The sequence below is a fragment of the Myxine glutinosa genome, chromosome 6 (assembly GCF_964187855.1).
Source record: "Myxine glutinosa chromosome 6, kmMyxGlut1.1, whole genome shotgun sequence".
NCBI lineage: Eukaryota > Metazoa > Chordata > Myxini > Myxiniformes > Myxinidae > Myxine > Myxine glutinosa.
In genome coordinates this window covers 186,615,528-186,641,588 of record NC_136266.1, presented here as the reverse complement: position 1 = coordinate 186,641,588, position 26,061 = coordinate 186,615,528, and the positions used below count along the sequence as shown (strand labels likewise).

Here is a 26,061-nt window from a genome sequence, read left to right as displayed (position 1 = left end):
CCTCTTGCCACACTCTTTGTCACCTTTGGTCCAGCTCTAGGTCGGGATTTGGTCTCCCATCTCGTTGCACAGCCAAAATTTCCTCTTGTGCCATCTCGGCCAAATTCCTGCCATATCTGTCTTCACCTTCAAGCGAGCACTTAGCTCCCCTCACTCTAATCTCTCTTTCCACGTGTTGCCTTGCCCTAGATGTAATCTCTTCTATTTTGTCTTTATCAAGATATCTTTTAATTGTTGAAAATATCTTATCAAATTTATCAAGGGGACTGTCTCCACCCACGTAGCCAGTTTCGTTTTTTTCAGCTGGTTCCTGAACCGTTCACCCTTACCTTTACTCCCCCTGCCTCATGTATGGGATACATTTTGCATTGGAGGATTATCTCCTTTTCCTCAACACTCCAGGTTTCCGTTTGTTGTTTTCTCCTCTAGAGCATTGTCTTTGATGGTGGTGAGACAGGTAGCACCTTCTCAGCTTCTTGTTTTGGTACATAATCATGTCTCTTCGCAAGGTGATGTTTTTCCTCGCTTGAGAAGGTGCAGTCATTATTTTTTACAGCGCACTTTCCTGCTGCTCGGAGTGACTGCACAGGCATAGGGTTTCCCCTGTAGGAGGCCTGTGACTCTTTGCTTGGGATATTTTTCTTCTTTTAATCAACACAAGATGTTCTGTCATTTCCCTACAAGTCTTCTTCACCTCCCCCCATTATACTGAAGGCCCCTCCCCCCATGACCCACTGTGCAGCTTGGCCAAGAGCCTGTGCGTGCATGTGCGTGTGCGTGTGTGTGTGTGTGTGTGTGTGTGTGTGTGTGTGCGTGTCTGTCTGTCCGGGCCGTAACGTTTTTACCATTTGACCTATTATCATCAAATTTTCATCAAAGCCTTATTATGAGAATATAGAGAAGGCAAATTAATAATTTTGTCAAACGGTCAAAAGTCAGCATCACATAAAATCACCAATTTTCATCAAATTGACCTGAAATTTAATTTACCATTTGAGTTTTGTCATCAAATTTTCAACAAAGCTTTATTATGACAATATGGAGAAAGCAAATTAATAAGTTCAAAGGTCAGCATCACATAAAATCGTCAACTTTCATCCGATTGACCTGAAATTAGAAAAATTTGCATATTGGGGCACTGAATCGGTTGGTTCACCAATCAAAAACTACAAGCCAATTGTTTTTAGATCAAAAGGTCAAAGGTCAAGGTTGCGTAAAATCACCAATTTCCACCCGATTGACCTGAAATTTAAAGAATTTTCATATCGGGTCACTGAATTGGTTCACTAATCAAAAGGTAGGAGTCAATTGGTTTTTTTTTAGATCAAAAGGTCACAGGTCAAGGTTGCATAAAATCGTCAAATTTCATTCAATTGACCTGATATTTTAAGAATTTGCACATTTCGTCACGGAATTAGTTAATCAATCAAAAGCTAGAAGCTGATTATTTTTGTAGATCTAAAGCTCAAAGGTCAAGGCTGCATAAAATCATCAATTTTCATTTTGTATTTTTTAAAACTGTTTTCGTTATTTTGAGTACATGGAAGAAGAAGAAGAAGACGTCTGAATACAAATGGACGTGGATGGGGCTTTACATGTTTTTCATACTCGTGAAATCATGCACTTGTTGGTGGCACATGCGGACTGTCCACCATATTTGTTAACACTGAAAACCTTCCCAAATCCCACAACCAGCTTCCTTGACATGGACTACCATCTTCAAACTCTATCCTCATTCTAAAATCACAAATATCTTCAAAAATTCCATGAGGCAAATTCTCGGACAACTTATGGTCACTGGACCTGTCCGGTGGTCGTCATAGTTTCTATTGGGCAGGGTCATCTTTAGTCTGTAATAAGCTGTCTCAATGTAAAGTGTTTTCTAAGCCTCGAAAGATCCGTTTTAATGCCTAATGCCTGCACACCTGCGTCTTTCATCGGACCTGCACGTTTACCAGATTGTCACAAAAAATTATTCTTCCTATTATGACTGTGCTTAAAGTCTTTTTCAGGCCGTGTAAGTCCCCTTGTGCCAGTGTAATTGGGCATTCACGCCTTTACAGAGACGCGGATAAAGAGTGCGGCCATGCTCCGAACCCCCCGCACATTTTAATTCAGCCTGGCAACAAAAGAGTAATCGGTAATCACAGATAGAAACCTTTCTGCGCAGCCAAAAAATACAAAGGGGAACCAGAGAACAAAACGGTTCCAAGAATGTATTCATAGCGACTTTTCAAGTCCGTGAAGGTCTCGAATGATCACCAAAGTATCAAAGTAACTGTTCATGGTCGGAAAGAATTCGAAACGTTCTCATTCCATTCATACAGTATATTCCCTCCATCCACGATCTCCTAACTCAGAAACATGCTGAGTATGACCAGGAACAAAGAATAAGACTTTGATCGAAATTACTCCCAAAGATTTGTCAATAATACAGCAAGATTGTGCAGTATTGATAACGACTTTTCTTCAAGATATCGATAACGATGAAAAACAAAGTGAAATTTAGAAACACACTCTTTACAGAATGTTTGCACACATCAGGAATCTTATGTAGGCTCAAGGGCAGTTTCAAATTCAGCAAAAGGTATAATAATAATATATGTGGTCGAACAGTAGTAACCTGTCCAACATTGCAGGTGGTCGTTCGGCATCACCGTCTCCAAATGTGGCTAGGCTCTGCATTTTATGACTTCTTCATGAGGATTTGATCTTGAACGGTGGTTCTAACCTGTGATTCACAGACCCCCGAGGGCCTATGAAGTTATTGCAGTGGGGGTCTATGGGCAAAAAGGTAACTTTAACCTCTCCGCACCACCAACTGACCTCACGCGCTGTGACTGAGAATCACCGTACTCGTCCTGTAATTTTGGCACTTTAATAGTTGTGTCATTATAATAGTTGTGTCACTATAATAGTATAATAGTTGTGCTATCAGGTCGCAATCATAGTCGAACGTGCTGGTCCACGAAAGTTCTTGCCGTTTGCAAGGGGTCTGCACACCAAAAAAGGTACCAGGTCCTACACTAAACAAAAATCTCACAAGGGTATATGAAATGCTATTGACACAAATTTTGGTTGCAAACGTTAGTGACAAATTTTGGTTGCAAATGTCAGTGACAAATTTTGGTTGCAAATGTTAGTGACGACTTCTTGTAGCAACTGTTAGTAACAAATTTTGGTTACAGATGTTAGTGACAAATTTTGGTTGCAAATGCTATGGACACAAATTTTGGTTGCGAATGCTATGGACACAGATTTTGGTTGTAAATGTTAGTGACAATTTTTTGGTTGCAAATGCTAGTGACATATATTGGTCGCACATGGTAGTGACAAATATTGGTCGAACATGTTAGTGACAAATTTTGGTTGCAGATGTTAGTGACAAATTTTGGTTGCAGATGCTATGGACACAAATTTTGGTTGTGAATGCTATTGAGAAACGTTGGTTGCAAATGTTAGTGATAAATTTTGGTTGTAAATGTTAGTGACAAATTTTGGTTGTAAATGTTGGTGACAAATTTTGGTTGCAAATGCCATGGACACATATTTTTGTCGCAAATTCTAGTGACAAAATTTGTTGTAAATGCTAGTGACAAATATTGGTCGCAAATGTTAGTGACAAATTTTGGTTGCAAATGTTGGTGACAAATTTTGATTGCAAATGCTATGGACACAAATTTGGGTTGCAAATGCTCGTGACAAATTTTGGTTGTAAATGTTAGTGACAAATTTTGGTTGCAAATGTTGCAAATGCAAATGCAAATGCAAATGCAAGTTGCAAATGTTGCAAATGCAATGGACACATATTTTGGTCGCAAATGATAGTGACAAATTTTGGTTGTAAATGCTAGTGATAAATATTGGTCGCAAATGTTATGGACACATATTTTGGTCGCAAATGCTCGTGACAAATTTTGGTTGTAAATGTTAGTGACAAATTTTGGTTGCAAATGTTGCAAATGCAAATGTTGCAAATGCAATGGACACATATTTTGGTCGCAAATGATAGTGACAAATTTTTGTTGTAAATGCTAGTGACAAATATTGGTCACAAATATTAGTGACAAATTTTGGTTGCAAATGTTGGTGACAAATTTTGATTGCAAATGCTATGGACACAAATTTGGGTTGCAAATGCTCGTGACAAATTTTGGTTGTAAATGTTAGTGACAAATTTTGGTTGCAAATGTTGCAAATGCAAATGCAAATGCAAATGCAAGTTGCAAATGTTGCAAATGCAATGGACACATATTTTGGTCGCAAATGATAGTGACAAATTTTGGTTGTAAATGCTAGTGATAAATATTGGTCGCAAATGTTATGGACACATATTTTGGTCGCAAATGCTAGTGACAAATTTTTGTTGTAAATGCTAGTGACAAATATTGGTCACAAATATTAGTGACAAATTTTGGTTGCAAATGTTGGTGACAAATTTTGGTTGCAAATGCTATGGACACAAATTTTGGTTGAAAATGCTAGTGACAAATTTTGGTTGTAAATGTTTGTGACAAATTTTGGTTGCAAATGCCAGTGACAAATTTTGGTTGTAAATGTTAGTGACAAATTTTGGTTGCAAATACTATGGACACATATTTTGGTCGCAAATGCTAGTGACAAATTTTGGTTGCAAATGTTAGTGATAAATATTGGTCGCAAATGTTAGTGACAAATTTTGGTTGTAAATGTTAGTGATAAATTTTGGTTGTAAATGTTAGTGATAAATTTTGGTTGCAAATGTTAGTGATAAATTTTGGTTGCAAATGCTATGGACACAAATTTTGGTTGCAAATGCCAGTGACAAATTTTGGTTGTAAATGTTAGTGACAAATTTTGGTTGCAAATACTATGGACACATATTTTGGTCGCAAATGCTAGTGACAAATTTTGGTTGCAAATGTTAGTGATAAATATTGGTCGCAAATGTTAGTGACAAATTTTGGTTGTAAATGTTAGTGATAAATTTTGGTTGCAAATGTTAGTGACAAATTTTGGTTGCAAATGTTAGTGATAAATTTTGCTTGCAAATGTTAGTGACAAATTTTGGTTGCGAATGCTATGAACACAAATTTTGGTTGTGATTGCTATTGACAAACTTTGGTTGCAAATGCCAGTGACAAATTTTGGTTGCAAATGTTAGTGACAAATTTTGGTTGCAAATGCTAATGACAAATTTTGGTTGCAAATGTTAGTGATAAATTTTGATTGCAAATGCTAGTGACAAATTTTGGTTGCAAATCCTGGTGACAAATTTTGGTTGCAAATCCTGGTGACAAATTTTGGTTGCAAATGTGAGTGCCAAATTTTGGTTGCAAATGCTATGGACACAAATTTTGGTTGCGAATGCTATTGAGAAACTTTGGTTGCAAATGCTTGTGACAAATTTTGGTTGCAAATGTTAGTGATAAATTTTTGTTGTAAATGCTAGTGACAAATATTGGTCACAAATATTAGTGACAAATTTTGGTTGCAAATGTTGGTGACAAATTTTGATTGCAAATGCTATGGACACAAATTTGGGTTGCAAATGCTCGTGACAAATTTTGGTTGTAAATGTTAGTGACAAATTTTGGTTGCAAATGTTGCAAATGCAAATGCAAATGCAAATGCAAGTTGCAAATGTTGCAAATGCAATGGACACATATTTTGGTCGCAAATGATAGTGACAAATTTTGGTTGTAAATGCTAGTGATAAATATTGGTCGCAAATGTTATGGACACATATTTTGGTCGCAAATGCTAGTGACAAATTTTTGTTGTAAATGCTAGTGACAAATATTGGTCACAAATATTAGTGACAAATTTTGGTTGCAAATGTTGGTGACAAATTTTGGTTGCAAATGCTATGAACACAAATTTTGGTTGAAAATGCTAGTGACAAATTTTGGTTGTAAATGTTTGTGACAAATTTTGGTTGCAAATGCTATGGACACAAATTTTGGTTGCAAATGCCAGTGACAAATTTTGGTTGTAAATGTTAGTGACAAATTTTGGTTGCAAATACTATGGACACATATTTTGGTCGCAAATGCTAGTGACAAATTTTGGTTGCAAATGTTAGTGATAAATATTGGTCGCAAATGTTAGTGACAAATTTTGGTTGTAAATGTTAGTGATAAATTTTGGTTGCAAATGTTAGTGACAAATTTTGGTTGCAAATGTTAGTGATAAATTTTGCTTGCAAATGTTAGTGACAAATTTTGGTTGCAAATGCTATGAACACAAATTTTGGTTGTGATTGCTATTGACAAACTTTGGTTGCAAATGCCAGTGACAAATTTTGGTTGCAAATGTTAGTGACAAATTTTGGTTGCAAATGCTAATGACAAATTTTGGTTGCAAATGTTAGTGATAAATTTTGATTGCAAATGCTAGTGACAAATTTTGGTTGCAAATCCTGGTGACAAATTTTGGTTGCAAATCCTGGTGACAAATTTTGGTTGCAAATGTTAGTGCCAAATTTTGGTTGCAAATGCTATGGACACAAATTTTGGTTGCGAATGCTATTGAGAAACTTTGGTTGCAAATGCTTGTGACAAATTTTGGTTGCAAATGTTAGTGATAAATTTTGGTTGTAAATGTTAGTGACAAATTTTGGTTGTAAATGTTAGTGACAAATTTTGGTTGCAAATGCTGTTGACAAACTTTGGTTGCAAATGCTATAGACACAAATTTTGGTTGCGAATGCTATTGAGAAACTTTGGTGGCGAATGCTATTGAGAAACTTTGGTTGCAAATGCTTGTGACAAATTTTGGTTGTAAATGTTAGTGACAAATTTTGGTTGTAAATGTTAGTGACAAATTTTGGTTGCAAATGCTGTTGACAAACTTTGGTTGCAAATGCTATAGACACAAATTTTGGTTGCGAATGCGATTGAGAAACTTTGGTGGCGAATGCTATTGAGAAACTTTGGTTGCAAATGCTAGTGACAAATTTTGGTTGTAAATGTTAGTGACAAATTTTGGTTGCAAATGTTAGTGATAAATTTTGGTTGTAAATGTTAGTGACAAATTTTGGTTGCAAATGTTAGTGATAAATTTTGGTTGTAAATGTTAGTGACAAATTTTGGTTGCAAATACTATGGACACATATTTTGGTCGCAAATGCTAGTGACAAATTTTGGTTGCAAATGTTAGTGATAAATATTGGTCGCAAATGTTAGTGACAAATTTTGGTTGTAAATGTTAGTGATAAATTTTGGTTGCAAATGTTAGTGACAAATTTTGGTTGTAAATGTTAGTGACAAATTTTGGTTGCAAATGCCATGGACACATATTTTTGTCGCAAATTCTAGTGACAAAATTTGTTGTAAATGCTAGTGACAAATATTGGTCGCAAATGTTAGTGACAAATTTTGGTTGCAAATGTTGGTGACAAATTTTGATTGCAAATGCTATGGACACAAATTTGGGTTGCAAATGCTTGTGACAAATTTTGGTTGTAAATGTTAGTGACAAATTTTGGTTGCAAATCCTGGTGACAAATTTTGGTTGCAAATCCTGGTGACAAATTTTGGTTGCAAATCCTGGTGACAAATTTTGGTTGTAAATGTTAGTGACAAATTTTGGTTGCAAATGCCATGGACACATATTTTTGTCGCAAATTCTAGTGACAAAATTTGTTGTAAATGCTAGTGACAAATATTGGTCGCAAATGTTAGTGACAAATTTTGGTTGCAAATGTTGGTGACAAATTTTGATTGCAAATGCTATGGACACAAATTTGGGTTGCAAATGCTTGTGACAAATTTTGGTTGTAAATCCTGGTGACAAATTTTGGTTGAAAATCCTGGTGACAAATTTTGGTTGCAAATGTTAGTGCCAAATTTTGGTTGCAAATGCTATGGACACAAATTTTGGTTGCGAATGCTATTGAGAAACTTTGGTTGCAAATGCTTGTGACAAATTTTGGTTGCAAATGTTAGTGATAAATTTTGGTTGTAAATGTTAGTGACAAATTTTGGTTGTAAATGTTAGTGACAAATTTTGGTTGCAAATGCTGTTGACAAACTTTGGTTGCAAATGCTATAGACACAAATTTTGGTTGCGAATGCTATTGAGAAACTTTGGTGGCGAATGCTATTGAGAAACTTTGGTTGCAAATGCTAGTGACAAATTTTGGTTGTAAATGTTAGTGACAAACTTTGGTTGCAAATGCTATAGACACAAATTTTGGTTGCGAATGCTATTGAGAAACTTTGGTGGCGAATGCTATTGAGAAACTTTGGTTGCAAATGCTAGTGACAAATTTTGGTTGTAAATGATAGTGACAAATTTTGGTTGCAAATGTTAGTGATAAATTTTGGTTGTAAATGTTAGTGACAAATTTTGGTTGCAAATGTTAGTGACAAACTTTGGTTGCAAATGCTGGTGACAAATTTTGGTTACAGATGTTAGTGACAAATTTTGGTTGCGAATGCTATTGACACACATTTTGGTTGTGAATGTTATTGAGAAACTTTGGTTGCAAATGCTAGTGACAAACTTTGGTTGCAAATGCTAGTGACACATTTTGGTTATCGATGTTAGTGACAAATTTTGGTTGCGAATGCTATTGACACACATATTGGTTGTTTGGGAAGAGGGGGGCATTTGGATGGGGTGGGTTTGGTGGGATTGTGGGGGTGAGGTGAGGGGTGCATGGTTACAGTGGGGGTGTGTTTCGCATGGAAAGGTATATTAGAGCCTGGCGGTACGTACCTGGTGCGATGATGCAGTGGCGGAGTCCGTATTTCCTTCAACTTTGCTTACGTAATAAATAGATGGTCTTCTGCATGTCGCTCCACCCCTTTTTCTCGCATGGGCTTCACGGAAGCGAAGCGAACAATCCCGAACTGGCGATTGCCCTCAAAAAGCTAAACGCTAACACCAAGCTAACTCCTGGGACCGGTTTGTCGAGATTCTTTACCTTTGTTTTGCTGAATATGGAGGGAAAGAAAAATCGCGCCCGGAAGTGTTGCCCGTGAGCCGGAAGTTGTGCTTGCACGGCAAGAAGAGGTTCTTGTAGTAAGGTCGGAAGTAAGTCGTTCCGAGTCAGTCCCAAAGTGACGTCAAAAGAGCTTATGTTAATTTTGGTCTTGGTCAAAGACCTGATAGTGAGAAGGTGGTAATATGGTTCACGTGACGTTTTGTGACTGCACTTCACTTCAGACGACGGTCACGAATGCAGAACTTTAAACGTGTTGTGAATGACCGTGTATTTAGTTATTAGTAGAGTACAGTACATTGCATTGCAGGAGAGTACAGTGCAGTGCAGTAGAGTGGTGTACACGAAGCGGTCTAATGTCGTGTTGAAATGTTAAAGGAGAATAGGCGGTGAGTAGTTGCGTCCGCCCTGGTCCTGGTCCTGGTCCGGGTCATGGCAGGAAGACGTCAGGGAGCTCGTTTCGAGGCGGACATCGAGCGATGTCGGATTGAGAGCCAGTGGGAGAAAATTATCGACATGGTGAAACAGTTCAACAAGGTCGTCGGTAGCGGTACGAAGCACCCACACCGTGCACCCCCACCGTGCACCCACAACGTGCACCCCCACCTTGCGCCCACACCGTGCGCCCACACAGTGCACCCCCACCGTGCGCCCACACAGTGCACCCCCACCGTGCGCCCACACAGTGCACCCCCACCGTGCACCCCCACCGTGCACCCCCACCGTGCACCCCACCCTGCACCCCCACCCTGCACCCCCACCGTGCGCCCCCACCGTGCGCCCACACAGTGCACCCCCACCATGCGCCCACACAGTGCACCCCCACCGTGCGCCCACACAGTGCACCCCCACCGTGCGCCCACACAGTCCGCCCCCACCGTGCACGCACACCGTGCACCCCCACCGTGCACCCCCCACCGTGCGCCCCCACCGTGCGCCCCCACCGTTCGCCCCCACCGTGCGCCCCCACCGTGCGCCCCACACCGTGCACCCACACCGTGCACCCCCACCGTGCACCCACACCGTGCACCCACACCGTGCACCCCCACCGTGCGCCCCCACCGTGCCCTTCAGGGGTCTACGAGTGGGGGAGGGGTTGCCCCCCAAAATAGGTATTAGCTTTCTTCTCAGAAACTGCACACGTAATTTTGATGAAACTTCACCACAACCTTCATCACCCATGATGTACCAATGCTTGTTCAAGGCATTAGAAAAATTGGGGTCTTAGGAGGTATATGTGGTTGGGGAGGGGGGTTGCCCCCCAAAATAGGTATTTTTTGTTAATTTAAAGTCTTATGATTATGTTAGTTTGATTGTACCTGCTGCCCTGTCTTCCTGCAACCATTGAAATTGGTTTAAATTACCCTTAGTCAGTGCAGTATACTGTTTATTCTACCAGGTGAGCGCCCAGGGGTATTGCCCCTATGTTTTTATTTCATGAAACTTTAGATGTGCAAACAACATCGGGGAACATGTAACGCATGAAACGATGATCGCATGAAACATGTAACGATTTTTCGCTCACCTGGAACGAAGTTCAGGGGAGCTTATGCGATGGCGTGCAGTCCGTCAGTCCATAAACACTTGAAACTTCTCCGAAACCGCTGATGGGATCGCTACCAAATTTGGCACAAACTATATCGATTGTATTGTGACTAAAGTTTGTTCACGGCATTTAAAAATCTGTCCCTTTGGGGATCTACGGGGCGGTTGCCCCCCAAAATAGGTATTTGCTTTCTTCGCAGAAACTACACAGGCAATTCTGATGAAACTTGACCTCAACTTTAACTAGAACGGCACTCAGTAGAGCGCAAACCTCTGCCTGGTTGGCCATATCACTCAATGGTGAAGAATCACTTAAAAAAGTATCCTATCTGGATCCAGATCCGGATCTTCACCAAAATTGAATCGATTCTTCCTGTCACGCACACACAACCTGTGCAACAAGTTTGTTGATCTTCTTAAGTTTTCTGCTATTTTATGTTATTTTGTTGGTGGAATTTGTTATATATTTTTATTGCTGTTTGATTGTGTATGTTTGTTTATTCCATATACTTATTTTGATATTTTGATTAAAGTAATTTTATATGATTATTATTATTTTTATATACATTTGTAAGTTTTATGAAATACTTTTATTATTGTAAACGACAAATTTCAGTCTTCAAACTGCCTTGTCCATTGTTTAATTACTTCAATAAACCGAAATGAATGAAAAGGAGGAAGTGAAGGTGAAATGGTTCACACATTGTGAAAGGTAACTCGACAGTCACCCATCGATTTTTACTCCCGCTAGGGAGTAATGCATTCGATTGTGTGTGTGTGTGTGTGTGTGTGTGTGTGTGTGTGTGTGTGTGTGTGTGTGTGTGTGTGTGTGTGTGTGTGTGTGTGTGTGTGTGTGTGTGTGTGTGTGTGTGTGTGTGTGTTCGTGAACAAGATATCTGTAAAAGTTCCGAACGAATTTGGATGAAAGTTGGTGAGATGATTGCCCTTGGGATAAGGAAGAATTGATTCGTTTTTGGTGAAGCTCAGGATATTATTCCAGATCCAGGAATTAATTTTGGGAATTTTTTGGGGAATTTTTTTTTCTGTTTTACTGCATTAAAGCTTTCATTCTTATTCTTAAATGATGTTTTTCTCCTCTAATTCCGAGATAAATCAAAATAAATTCTCTGACGGGGCCTACTTTCTTTTTCATTTATTGTTTTGGGGAGAGGGGATGTTAAACAAAACGTATTGTTATGAATTTGGGTAGAGTGATATATCGAGCCTGGTAGATCTGAATAGGTATCATGCTTCGTCTGTCGCGATGGGGAATCTACCTTGTAATAAGTTCTATGTTTAGCCCGGCTTGTCGGTATATGCTGTATTTGTGTCCCCGCCGTGAGGGGGGCTGGGCATGCTAATTATTACAGGGATTATGGGTAATATTCCTTCGTTTGTCGTTCACCCTGTCGCCGAACCTGTGTCCCTTATGGCAACGCATTCTCATATAGACACTTAGATAGGTCCTTTCGTGCACACATTAAATAATTCCCCTCCCTTACAATAAGACTTTGGAACACAAGCAGGCAGCAGCTGCGCAGTACGCTACCATGGGCGACCAAGCATCGAGCAAGGCTGGGAGCCACGCCCAGGAGGACTGTTTATTGGCCAGGGGGAGGGGCGAGTAACACCACAGGGCAAGTGATAAAACTGCTGGCTCGCTGGCGTTTTGTCTCTCTTCCATTTCCCTTTCTGTTCTTTCCTGGGGTTATTCGTACTCGCTCCCCTCGTGCTTGAAGCTCGCTCTCAGCTCTGTGCTGGACTCTTGCCTGGATTTATTCGTGCTCTTCCCTGCGTTCCTGACTGGTGGTCGTTGGTTCGTCATCTTCGTGGTGCTTGGAGCGGTGCTCGGCCCTTTGCGGTGCTTTTGGTGCTGCGAGCGAGGCTTGGTGCGGTGAGCGAACGGACCTCGTGTGCGACCGACGAGAAGCTTGGAGCAAGGCGTGCTACGGGGCGGGTCGCTCGGGCCTGGCGGATCGCGCGAGCGAGGTGGACTGAGGGAGCCACGTTGGACGACGGACACCCTACAGACAGATAAGGTCACACCACATTACACAAATCCACGACGAACGTGTTCTTTTATTAATTCATTCCTTTGTCTCGTATTTGGAAGTCGGTGTGCGGGATCCCGATTTAGGACATTTTATTACTGGCGCGTATTTTCCTGTCCCGCTATTTCTTGTAAAATAAACCCTTGTATTATTTTCTTTGCCATTCCAAAATCCTGTGTCCGTTTTGAGTTAATCCCCCTGCAGGATCGGAGCAGCCATCGGTTCGCTATAGGTAAGCGCTTCCGCTTCTTCTTCTTCACTTCTTCCTCCCGTGCTTTTATAGTCAAATCCGTATTTGGTCGTCGCCTCCATTAAAGCCGTTTGGTCCTCCGCGAGCCCTGGTGTTAACCTTGAGGGATCGCGCGACAGTATTATTCCAACTTGACCCACGGCGGGAGTATGCGTTCTACTGAGTGGCGTTCTAGTTTTGGTTTGCATTGACGGGAACAAATTTGCTCAAGCTCTGTCAAGTTGGATTGGGAGCATCGGCGAACAGCAACTTTCAAGTCTTTCTACAGATTCTCAATGGGATTCAAGTTTGAGCTTTGGCTGGAACACTCAAGGACTTTCACATTCTTGTTCTGAAGCCATCCCAGTGTTATTACTCCCGCCAGGGAGTAATGCATTCGATCGTGTGTGTGTGTGTGTGTGTGTGTGTGTGTGTGTGTGTGTGTGTGTGTGTGTGTGTGTGTGTGTGTGTGTGTGTGTGTGTGTGTGTGCGCGTGTGTGCGTGCGCGTATGTGTATTCATATGTTTGTGTGTTCGTGTGTTTGTGAACAAGATATCTGGAAAAGTTCTCAACGGATTTGGATGAAAGTTGGTGGGATGATTGCCCTTTGGATAAGGAAGAATTGATTAGTTTTTGGTGAAGCTCAGGATATTATTCCAGATCCAGGAAAAATAATTGGGAATTTTTTTGGGAATTTTTTTTCTGTTTTACTGCATTAAAGCTTTTATTCTTATTCTTAAATGATGTTTTTCTCCTCTAATTCCGAGATACTGTATATCAAAATAAATTCTCTGACAGTTAGGGCCTACTTTCTTTTTCATTTATTGTTTTGGGGCGAGTGGATGTTAAACAAAACGTATTATTCCAACTAAACCCACGGCGGCAGTATGCGCTCTACTGAGTGGCGTTCAAGGCGTACATTTATTAACTCTCAGGATACAGGCCCGTCTCAGGTCTGTGCTATCTGCACTCTGATAAAACTCTCGGAAACGGAAAGAGATCCATTTGAACATAGGGAACGTTTACACATCCATACATGAAACACTGGATCAACACGTTTACACGTCCATACATGACACATTGGATCAACACGCTTGAAGTCAATACATAACACATTGGATCAACACGTTTGCACGTCCATACATGACACACTGGAGCAACACACTTGTATGTCCATACATGACACACTGGAACAACATGTTTACACGTCCATACATGACACACTGGAACAACATGTTTACACGTCCATACATGACACATTGGATCAACACGTTTGCGCATCTTTACATGACACATTGTATCAACATGTGTTTCTGGATAAGCACGTTAGTGGAATTTCCTTTCAACACTTGTCCAACAGATGTTGAACAATCCTGGATCATCTGCCATTTTGAATTGGACAAACCTACATGAGCATCGCTAACCACGGATAAGGCATTATCCGGGCCAGAGGAGGTTGGCTAAAGTTATCCAGAAAAATCACGAATTTGTCCAGCGAATAAAGTTATCCAGAAAAATCACGAATTTGTCCAGCGAATAAAGTTATCCAGGCTTTGAGCAATGGAACCTATCCAGTGGATCAATTTTATCTGCCGGATATATTATTTCAGTAAAAATTCTGTTACTGCACTAACTTTTGAACCAGTGATGGGATTTTGACCAAACTTTGTATACGTATGATGCAAAAATGAACTGATGAGATTTTTGCGTCAGGTCATGTCAGGTATAAATGTGATACTTCAGAACAGCTGAAGGGATTTAAATCAAATTTTGTACAAGTATGTATAATGGTGTGATAATGTGGGCGGAGCTATATCTGTCGACGTCACGATGCTGACGAATGACGTTCCAGTCTTGGTGTTCTACCAATTGTGAACAATGTTGTAATGTTGTCCTTTTGCTGAGATTACCATATACAGTACTGTATATCTTTCAGATGAAGTTGGAAATCTGTACTTGGGGGAAGCTTTGCTGGAGCTGCACCAGAAGGAAGTTACTCCTCGAGACATGAGCAACCCAAATCGGATGACCAGTGCCAGACTGACTCAAGCAAAAGTATGTCTTAAGGACGTGCTTAAGCAGAAAAGCCTAAAGGTGATTATTGTTTCCATACTTTCCCTTTAGCTAAAGCCATTTGCGTGCCTCCAATACCCTCTCCGGTATACTCTGTAATATTCCAGTGGCTTCACGAAAAAAATCGGTACATGCTGGACAAGAGCACTAAAGTTGGCACACTTGTTGTTTGGGCAACACAGAAGCTATATGAAAGGGGGGGGGGGGGGGAGGGGGGAGGGTGCTCAAGGTAGGTCCCTTTGGTCAAAGTCAGACTAAGGTTATCCAAGATAGCTACCAGTGTGATCATGATTACACGTTTTAGCCTTATATAATATTTTTGTTGTGCCTCCGCTGACGAAGTGGGTGTTGGGAGAGGGGGGAGGGGGGATATCACACATCACAAATCCCATTGGGCGTGGGGCTATTGTTTCGTAATATAATTAATATTATACAATTTTTTTTTTTTTTTTTTTTTTTGTATACAAGATCGAGGCTCGTGAAAGAGCTAACATTAATCACACAAAAAGTCAAACCGACACATAAAACACAAAATAAAGGGAGCAGGAGACAAGATGGGGAGAGAGGGGGACGGACACAAACACAACATTTGAGAGCAGGGACATCGGGAGAAATGTGGGAGGGGGAGGGCTTGGGGGGAGGTGGGAGATGTATAAAACATATGAACACTGCAAGGACTTCCAGGAAAGAAGTTGGAATTTCAAAAAAAGAAAGAAAAAAAAAAGTGTATCTGGGGTGAATTAGCGGGGGTAGAAAAGATCAAGGTTTTGGATGGGGGAAGATAAGAGATGGTGGTGAACAGCCGTTTTAAAGACCTGGACGGAAGAGTGGGATTGTAGGGAGTGGGGGAGTTTGTTCCAGAGGCGGGGAAAAAAGGGGAATGAAAGAGTGAAGGTGAGCAGAGAGTCTAGATTTTGGCAGTTTAACCATAAGAGGGTTGCAGGCAGATCTTGTGCGACCTGAAGGATTTATCATAAATGTTATCATAAATTGTTATCATAAATAAGTGTTATCATAAATATCCTATTATCATAAGTGTTGTTATTACTTTTGCAATGAAAAACGGCTTTGGAAAAACGCCATGAAAAATACCTTGGAAGAACTCCACGTTAGCCGCAGGAAGGATCGTGTTGTTAACCCTTGTGGGGTATATATAGACTACAGTAGATCTATGATCAGGTGCGTTCATCGACGTGATACGCATAGAGTGATGCCCAGAGTCCTCCAAATTTCTTTCAGTTTAGTGTTAAATAGCATTAGCGACTGTTAAAAAAGGTAATTATACATGTTTGTGGTTTATAATATTTTTACTTCAGGTAGAGGTGCTCCCATGAAAACTGCACAATACACTATTAATAAACATTAACACGGTGTTTGTTCAAAGAGGAAACACCCCTTGGGGAGGTGGGATATTATTAAGTCTTCCAAAAATAGAGTTTTTGTTAAACAAACGCAAAAACTGAGTTTTTGGAAGACTTTATTATTGTTCTGAGTCTCTATTATTATTAGGCTTCCATTACCTCAAAACGGATCAATCCGAAACTTCATATTTATGATTGAATACCCATGTAGAAAACACTTTGTGAATTATGATGTCATCAGTCACATAGTATGGTTGCCATCTTGGATTGAAGAAAAACTTACTTGGAAAAAAATTAATATATATATATATACACACACTTATATATTCACAACCGTTCAACGGCTCAATCCGAAACGTCATACATATGATTGACTACTCATGAGGATTTTTTTTTTGCAAGCTATGATGTCATTAGTCACATGGAAAATCAGGAGTCAGGTCAGAAAAAGTCAGGAAAATCTTTAAACATCTGTTTCTCCAGAACTGCTGAAAGGATCAATGCAGAATTTCATATACATGATCAACTCACCATGAGGAGTTTTTCCTGAACTATCAAACAATCGATTTCTTTATTTCAGACATACTGCAGACTAAAATTATGATATTCTGACAGTGTCAGATATGGATGCCGTTATCACTGCTTGCAGTTTTGCTCGCAGTTCTAGTTATTATTAATATTGTTTTGCATTTAAATTAAAAAAATGGATTTAAATCAATAACATTAATATTATGTTATGATCATTAGTTTTGTTATTGGAAGCTTCCTTGAAAAAACGCCATGATAAAGCTATTTTACCACGGATATACACCTTACCACGCAACCCCAATGGCGGGGAAAAAACCCCTTGGCAGAGAAAACCCCCTTGGGGAGGGAAGGGGGGGGGGGGGGAGGGCAAATGAATTCGCTACAACCTTCATTGTGTGACTCTTAGTCCTCCTGTCAAGTTTGGTTGAGATTGGATAAGTAACCAACCACCTTTAGAGGCCATTTTCCCCCGCAGAGCAGGGGTTGGCCTTTTTCGGGTACCGTGGTCCCCTTTTTGAAGCGATGTTTTATGGCCAATGCCCTTCCTGCCGCCAACCCTGTTAGTCGCCTCTTGCCACACACAGGGAATTACCAGTGAACTGGTACTCAATTTGCCGACCTCGGAAGAATGACAGGCTGAGTCAACCCCCCTGCCGCTAATTCAGCGATTGACCGGGATTCAAACCCAGGATCCCAAGCCGGCACCCTAACCGCTAAGCCAACACCAGGCTTGTAGATTGGATAAGTAACGATCAAATGTATCGTGGTCGGACAGACAGACACCAAATTACGTATTTTAGTATGATGTTTTGACGTTAATCATCTTCTTTTTCACAATCACGGTTTAATTTAAGCAATCCAGTCATCCACTGTTTAATTCCTAGCCATGGCCTTCTGGTGGCTTGGGGATGTCTGGAAAGCAATCTAGGATGCGCCTCCAGATAGCATCTTGGTAATTTGCACTGTGTGTGCCGCAGCAGTGTGTCCGCACATGGTACAAGCTGTCCATATTCGACGTCGCCCTTTCATGCACAGAACATATCATAGCGCAGATTGTTTACACCACAATATCTTCGTGTTTTTAGAGTAAAGCTGACGTGAACTCTTGGATTTGGTTGAAAACGTCTTGTGGTAGCTTCCACGATGCTCCTAGAGAGACAAACGCATCTCGGCATTTCTGATTCTCCCGACCAATTTTTGTACCTTTCATTTTTCCTTGTCTAGCAAGAGCACAGAGCACTGACCAGTCCATGCATGAATCCCTGGCAGTGCAGAACATACTTCGTACCCCAATGATGCAGCTATTTTTGTGATGTCAATCATCCCAACGTGAGCCTTTAAAGTGCCAAGACTGATGAAAACTTTACTCGTGATGGCCTTGCTTAGACTGAGACAGATAAAAAAACATCAGTGTCATCTGCCACCAAAACAATAGCCTGGTAATTCTCTACAGCAGCAGGTGCACGTAGAAACAGACGAGTGTCGGCTTCCTCATTCCTGGATCTGAGAGCCTGGACGTCCTCACACTTCTCCCTGGGCAGATAAAAGCATTTTTCCTCACAGGTGACGAGCGTTGTTTGGTCACCTGGGTCCCTTCTGGTTTATTCTTGCCGTGATGGCCTTGGGGATGTCTGGAATCATCAACGTATGTCCCCTCAAACGCGACTCATTTGAAATGTCCATCGTGCATTTTCATGGACATCATACATTGGTGTGAGTAAAAATCAAAGTGGGAATTAGTCCCCCAACATGACACTCAACTTCACGCAAAGTTCTTTCACCTGTCTCATGGACTACCCTGCATGGGCACCCCCTCGAGGACTTGAACAACACACGTGCAACGTTTGACGCTTTAGTCCAGTACGTCACTCTCTCATCAAAATTTGCCCCCAAGCCATCAGACTATAACTAAAGGTATTCATTTTTATGCCTCTGTCAACGACGTCACCTGAGGCATTATGTTTTCAGGTTGTCCGTCTGGCTGTCCGTCCGTCCGTCCGTGATAGGTTTTCGTTACCGCGATAACTTAAGAACGGCTTCAGTGATCTAATTAAAACTTGGTACAGGTATGTATAATGATGTAAAGATTAACTGATTAGATTTTGGGGGTCCCGAGGTCAAAGGCCAAAGGTCAGAGGTCATGTCTGGTAAAAAAAAAAGAAGTGATAACTTCTGAACAGCTGAAGGGATTTCAATTAAAACTTGGTACAGGTATGTATAATGATGTAAACATGAACTGATTAGATTTTGGGGTGAAGAGGTCAAAGGTCATTTCAGGTAAAGATGTGATAACTTGAGAACAGCTGAATGGATTTAAATCAAACTTGGTATAAGTATTATAATGATGTAAAAATGTGGGTGGAGGCAAATCGGTCGATGTCGTGACGTCGAAGAGTGTTGTTCTAGTTCATTTTAAACTCGTTGCACTTTTGTGAGCTTTGCACTTGAAACTGCTCGAACAAAATGTTATCCTTTTTTTTTTTGGAAATGGCAGCAAAAGACAAGTGTGAAATGTTTGTGATGTAACCTTTGTTTGATAAAATGGAGTGGTGGAATGTGGGACATTCCACCATTTTTGTGGATAATACTTTATATAGATGCTCCCAAACTGCAGTGATGTTACTGTCAAGCACGATGCCTTTGAAAAGGACATCTTTGTTTGTTTAAAATGGGAATAGTGTCTCCACTCTGTGTGAACGGAGCACTGAGTTTTGTTGTTGTTGTTGTTGTTTTTCTTTTTCCATATATAACAGGAAAAACTGTATTTTCTTTATTCCTTTATTCCAAATGAAAATCAAAAACATTGCCATTTATTTGACCATTGTGAGTATCTTGTTCATATAACCTTTTGAATCATATAATCTTTTGAACCTTCATATTTATATGACTAAATAATGATACTGGAAAATGATGGGTCCAGACTTGTTAGATTAATATATCAGATTATAAAAGGGTAAAAGGGAATCAAAAATGATTCCTTACTAAACCACAATAACAATGGACCAAACGGACCTGTAACTTAACAGGGTGTGGCCAGCCAACATTGGGTCACATCAGGTGACATTGCCGTTTTCACCTGGCAATGAGATGCATCTAACAGAATATTTTTATGATGGGATTGATATAAATTCAGACGGTCCAGAAGGGAAGTTGATCGCCAACTTTGATCGAAATGTCATGAATATTGTGTAAAGCTATGCCATGGCATCAAAGCCCAAGAAGTGCAATGCAGACCAATCACATGTTAATGTGATTTATTACCGTGAGCCTGGTGTTGGCTTAGCGGTTAGGGTGCCAGCTTGGGAACCTAGGATCCTGGGTTCGAATCCTGGTCGATCGCTGAATAAAGCCAGGGGGGCTGACTCAGCCTGTCATCCCTCTGAGGTCGGCAAATTGAGTACCAGTTCACTGGTAATTCCCTGTTTGTCGCAAGAGGCGACTAACAGGGTTGGCGGCAGGAAGGGCATCCGGCCATAAAACATTGCTTCAAAAAGGGGACCACGGTGCCCGGAAAAGGCCAACCCTTTGGTTGGCCTTTTCGTGTTCAATCGTGTTCTGCTCCTCGTGTGCGGCCTTGTAGTTGTACCCCCGTCGGTGTTTGTTAACTTAAGCGTGTTTTGCTTGGCTCTTAGTTTTTTCCCTTCTACCCCGAACATAATACTCTGTCTAACGTTCTAAATCCCCACCCCACCACCCCCCAAAAAACAAACAAAACAAAAAAAACAAACATTTATTTTCCTTTCTCCACGTGTACTGTTGTCTCATCCTGTATTTTCTGTCCAGGTGTGCTGTTCGCCCCGCCCCCATTATCTCCTTGCCATCCACCGTTTGCCCTGTTCACGTGACTCGTGGTGGTCTCTCTCGGCTCTCCCCCCGTTTGGTATTTTGTGCATATAAGATTGTTCACGGTTCTGTTTAAATATTATTTAAATATGTTTAACCTTTCCCCTTCAGTGTTTTACTCAGTGGTATTTTACAACACGCTGTTTTTCTTCCTATTTAAAAGGCTTTTCTCAATTTCCTCTCCAACTCATTCCACTTCAAAAAAAAGAAATTCAATATCTTATACGTCTCCCTCACTACATGGTCTAAATTCACATTCATTCCATCCCTCCTCCATCGTTCTGAATCGGATTGCTAACTTGAAAATCACAACAAACCCAATTTGTTTTCAATGTTCGTCTTTCATTAATCATCCACTTTCTAAACTCCCCTCTTGCCCCTCCCATCCAAATCCCCCCCCTTGCACCTACACTCCTAAACTCCCCCTTTGCCCCTCCACTCTTAAACTCCCCCCTTGCCCCTCCACTCCTGAACTCCCCCCTTGCCCTTCCCCTCCTAAACTCCCCCCTTGCCCCTCCCCTCCAAATCCCCCCCTCGCCCCTACACTCCTAAACTCCCCCCTTGCCCCTCCACTTCTAAACTTCCCCCTTGCCCCTTCCCTCCTAAACTCCCCCCTTGCCCCTCCCCTCCTAAACTCCCCCCTCACTCCTCTCCTTCCAAATTCCCCCCCAACCCCTCCCATTCAAATCTCCCCCCATACCATTCCTCTCCAATTCTCCCTCCTCCCCCCTCCTCCTCAAAGCTGCCTCCTCCCCACTTCGTCTCCCTTCTATCTCATACCTCCACCCCTCCCCCAACCTTCTACTTTCCTCTGCCCCCCCTCAAACAACCCCTCACTGTGCCTCATCCCTTCACCATCAAACCTTTCATCCTCCTCATCCTTCCCTTTCTTGGAACTCTTCTGCAATCTCTGACACACTATCAACTGCTCTCCCTACCTCCCCCTCTCATCCTTCATCTTACCCTACTCCTCACCTCCCCTGTCCTGTACCCGATGCTCCCCCTGTCTCTTCATTAACGGTATGGACCTCAAAAATCAAAAAACCAGTCATGGCACCTCAGCAAACCTGACTGATCTCTCCATACAGGTTGCTTCTGACAATCCAGACTTGATCTGCTTAACAGAGACGTTCCTCCTTCAATATGTCTCTGATTCCTTAATATCTCTTCCTGGTTACTCCCTCCTCCGGTATGATAGACCTGAGCCTCGGCCTGGTGGTGGGGTGGCTATCTTTATCAAAAACTCTCTTCCTCACTCTCCTTGCACTGCCCTCTCTCCTCCTCACCCCCAAGAGTACCTCTGGCTACGGCTTCCTCTCCGCTCCCACCTTTTGTTCATATGTGTTCTGTACCGTCCCCCAAACAGTGATGACTCCATCTACATTTCACTGTCTGACAACATGGACCAACTTCTATCCACTCATCCCAACTCTCTCTTCCTCATATGTGGTGACTTCACCTGTCATCATGCCACCTGGTTGGGTGTGGGTTCCTCTCTCACCAGTCATGGCACCTCAGCAAAGGACTTCTGTGACTCACTGGGATTGACACAATCTGTCAATTTCCCGACCCGGATCTCAGCCAATGGAGTATCTTCTCTTCTAGACTTGGTTATGACAAACTTCCCTGCTAATGTCTGCTGCTCTTCTTCTGCTCCAATCGGTTCTTCTGATCATGTGCTTGTCAAACTGGACATCTCTCTGGCCATTCTCAGAGAGCCTCCTCAGCGTTGTCGAGTCTGGCATTTCACTCAGGCCGACTGGGACGGTCTTCAAGCAGCCATCAATCGTCTGGATTGGTCTCCCATCTCCACTGCCTCTGACATCAATTCTTCCTGGGAATTCTTCCAAAGCAAACTGATCTCTCTCATGCACAGATTTATCCCATCTCGCCTTCAGTTGTCTTACCCTTCCTCCCGTCCATGGTACACTGAATCTTGTGGTGAGGCAGTTGCCCTGAAACAACTTGCCTTTGCCTCTTGGAAGGCTATTCCAACTGAAGGCAATCTCAGTTCCTTCCACCAAGCTCGGAACAAGTGTGTGTCTACCCTCAGGAGTGCCAGGAAGCACTATCTCTCCTCACTCAAGAATGAACTCTCAAACCTGTCTCCTTCCTCCAAATCCTGGTGGCGTCTGGTCAAATCCGTTTCTGGTGTTTGTTCCCCCTCCATCCCCTCCCTTACCTGAAATGGCCACACAGTTGACATCGCACGTGACAAAGCTGAATGCCTCAACTCTGTGTTTGCCTCAAAATCCTTAGTCCCAAACCCATCTCTCTCTGTTCCCACCCTTCCCAGTCGAACCCAACTGCTCCTGGACTCTGTGTCCTTCTCTCCTGACATGGTGGAGGAGTTTTTGTCAAACCTCGACTCTGATTCTGCAACTGGACCAGACGGCATCAGTCCACGGGTCCTAAAATCCTGCTCTGCCGCTCTATCTCACCCTCTCTCTGTTTTTTTCACCCGATCTTTTGCTCAAGGTCATCTGCCAGCATCCTGGAAATCAGCAAACATTACCGCTTTGCATAAAAAAGGTGCAAAAACAGATCCTTGCAACTACAGACCAATCAGCCTGCTCCCAATTATCAGCAAAGTCATGGAATCCATCATTGCTTCGGATATGAAATCTTTCCTCTTCTCCAATGGCTTGATCTCTGATCATCAATTTGATTTCAGACCAGGTCACTCTACTCTGGACATGCTGCTTCTGCTGTCTCAACAATGGATGGAGGTCCTCAATGCCAAACAGGAAATCAGAGCTGTCTCCCTTGACATATCACGTGCCTTCGATACGGTCTGGCACCCAGCTCTGCTCACCAAACTCTCCTCCTATGGTATCCATGGAAATCTCCATGCATGGCTTGCGGACTTCCTCTCTGGTCGTAGTCAACGTGTGGATTTCTCTCATCTCCCCTTCCTGTTCAGGCTGGAGTTCCCCAAGGCAGTGTGCTGGGCCCTGTGCTTTTTCTGGTCTTTATCAATGATCTCTCCGACTCTCTGGAAAATCCTCTCTATCTCTTTGCTGATGACTCCACTCTCTGCCGCTCCATGCCTCTTCCCTCAGATCGGCAGTCTGCAGCCTCCTCACTCTCTGAAGACCTGGACAAAATCACAGACTGGTCAAACAAGTGGAACATGTCTTTCAATCCTGACAAATCTCACACTCTTACTATGTCTCTCCGAAAAGATCGACTGAACAACCCTCCCATCTACTTTCTCAACAATCCTCTCCAAGAAGTTCTGTCGCTCAAGCTTTTGGGTCTCACTAGCTGCCATGATCTTTCTTGGGAAAACCACATTTCCAAGCTGGCCTCCAAAGCCAGTCGCCGACTGGGCATCCTCTGTCGTGCGAAGTCCTTCCTAGGCACACCTGAGCTCCTCACCACATACAAGGCTTTCATCCGCAGCTCAATGGAATACTGTTCTCCCCTATGGGCTGGTGCTCTTGCCTCACACCTGGCTCGGCTTCACGCTGTTGAATCCAAAGCTTTCAGAATCATTGGAATCTCCCGCGATGAAGCTATCTCTGAGGGCCTTTCACTCACTCACCGCAGGCAGGTAGGTGGTCTTTCTGTCTTCTACCGACTCCTCTCCGGCCTTGCTCCCCCAGCTCTCTCTGTGCTCTGTCCCCCAAATATTCCTACAGGTCGCACAAGATCTGCCAGCCACCCTCTGATGGTTAAACTGCCGAAATCTCGGCTCTCTGCTCACCTTCACTCTTTCATTCCTCTTTTCTCCCGCCTCTGGAACAAACTTCCCCACTCCCTTCAATCCCACTCCTCCCTCCAGGTCTTTAAAACAGCTGGTCACCACCATCTCTTATCTTCCCCCATCCAAAACCTTGAACTTTTCTACCCCCACTAATTCACCCCAGATCCACCTTGTTTGAAATTCCAACTTCTTTCCTGGAAGTCCTGGCAGTGTCCATATGTTTTATACCTCTCCCACCCCCACCCTTCCCATGCCTCCCCCCAAAGCCCTCTCCCTCCCACAGTTCTCTCGATGTCTCCATGTCTCTCGGTCCCTGCTCTCAAATGTTGTGTTTGTGTCCTTCCCCCTCTATCCCCATCTTGTCTACCGCTCCCGATGTTATTTGTTTTATGTGTCTGTTTGTCTTTCTGTGTGATTAATGTTCGCTCTTTCACGAGCCTCGATCTTGTATACAAAAAAAACAACAACAAAAAAAAAAACCCCTGCTCTGCGGGGAAAAATGGCCTCTGAAGGTGGTTCATGTTTGTTCAATGTGATTTATTACCGTTATTAGAGATTAACATATGACATTTATCATTTAACAAGCCTTCCAATGACCTTGGTTTATTGATTACTATTTGAGTAAAATCTGTTCACTACCATCTCGGATCACCTCCAATCCAAAACAATGATCCAATCCAACCCCCCCCCCCCCCTCCCTGCCTCACGCCATCACCCCTCCATCCAAATTTCCAGTTTTACCTCATGAGAGTTTCCTTCTGTATCCATTTTGTCAACCCTTAGCATCCTCTCCTGCCCACCATTCCTGCCCACACACATTGTTTGGCCGCCTTCCTCTATCTTGGCCTCCAACTCTGCTGTTGGGGTTTCCCCACTCTCTCTGCTGTTTCTATTGTCCTCTTGTTTTCTGATCTGTTCAGTGCACTAGTATGAGCTCTTCCATGAGCTTTGACTATGTATACAAAAAAAAAAGTCAAAAATATTGCCTCATTACCTTTTCACCCCACAATGATCCACTTAAAATGCAAGTTAGGGGATGGTTTAAACTTGAAAGTGAACACCAGAGGGAAGATTTCTGCCAAGTATTGTACAAATCCCACCTGTTGTTTTCGAAGTTTATAAAGAGACAGACCAAGAGACAACCCCTCAAATGTCTGTCCCCTCAAACCAGAGACTGATGGACACGCAGATAACCATCATGGTATAATGACCATAGATAACCATCATGATATAATCACCATAGATAACCATAGCCATAGCTACAACTCTGGTGTTTCACCATAGCTTTCACCATAGCTGGTTTTCACCATATCATCAAAGGAAATTTTCACCATAGCTGCAACTACACCTGTATAATTTTTACGGCGTAGTGCATAGGGCAAAGCCGTCTAGAACAGTGTTTGTCCGTCAATATGTATGCATGTATGTATATCCCCTCAAACGTATACCAATCGGAGTTGAGGATCTGGTCACATGACACGGTGATGTGATTACGTCTGATGTCATTACGGCGGTGCGGCGGCTGACTCTCCACACTCCGCCATTTTAATTCCAATTTCGTTCAGGCAAAACATATCGTCGAACCTGTCATATATCACAATCGCCATGCTCTACCTTCACGTTTTTCATTCTGTGTGAAACACAAACAAACCGATTGTTAAAATGACCATCAAATATCGAAAGCAAACGTTACGGCTCTTTCAACAATACAGTACGGTATGTATAAGGCCTTAGGCGTTATGCCTCACCTTCAGAACTCTTTGGACAAATTAAGCCCAGGTTTTTAATACAGT

At 42.3% G+C, this 26,061-nt stretch overlaps 1 protein-coding gene across 2 annotated transcripts in view; it reads left to right on the top strand.

Moving 5' to 3' along the window:
• Positions 1-26,061, top strand: part of LOC137429045 (tetratricopeptide repeat protein 7B) — a 164,739-nt gene that overhangs the window by 36,399 nt on the left and 102,279 nt on the right. Inside the window, exons 1-2 of one of the 2 annotated variants that reach the window (XM_068119059.2) lie at positions 8,806-9,479; positions 14,691-14,848. In XM_068119059.2, the coding sequence (XP_067975160.2) occupies positions 9,362-9,479; positions 14,691-14,848 (276 nt within the window). In that variant the 5' untranslated portion in view covers positions 8,806-9,361. Of the gene's footprint in view, positions 1-8,805; positions 9,480-14,690; positions 14,849-26,061 lie in introns of those variants that run through there. The other variant, XM_068119061.2, reaches the window with a different exon arrangement.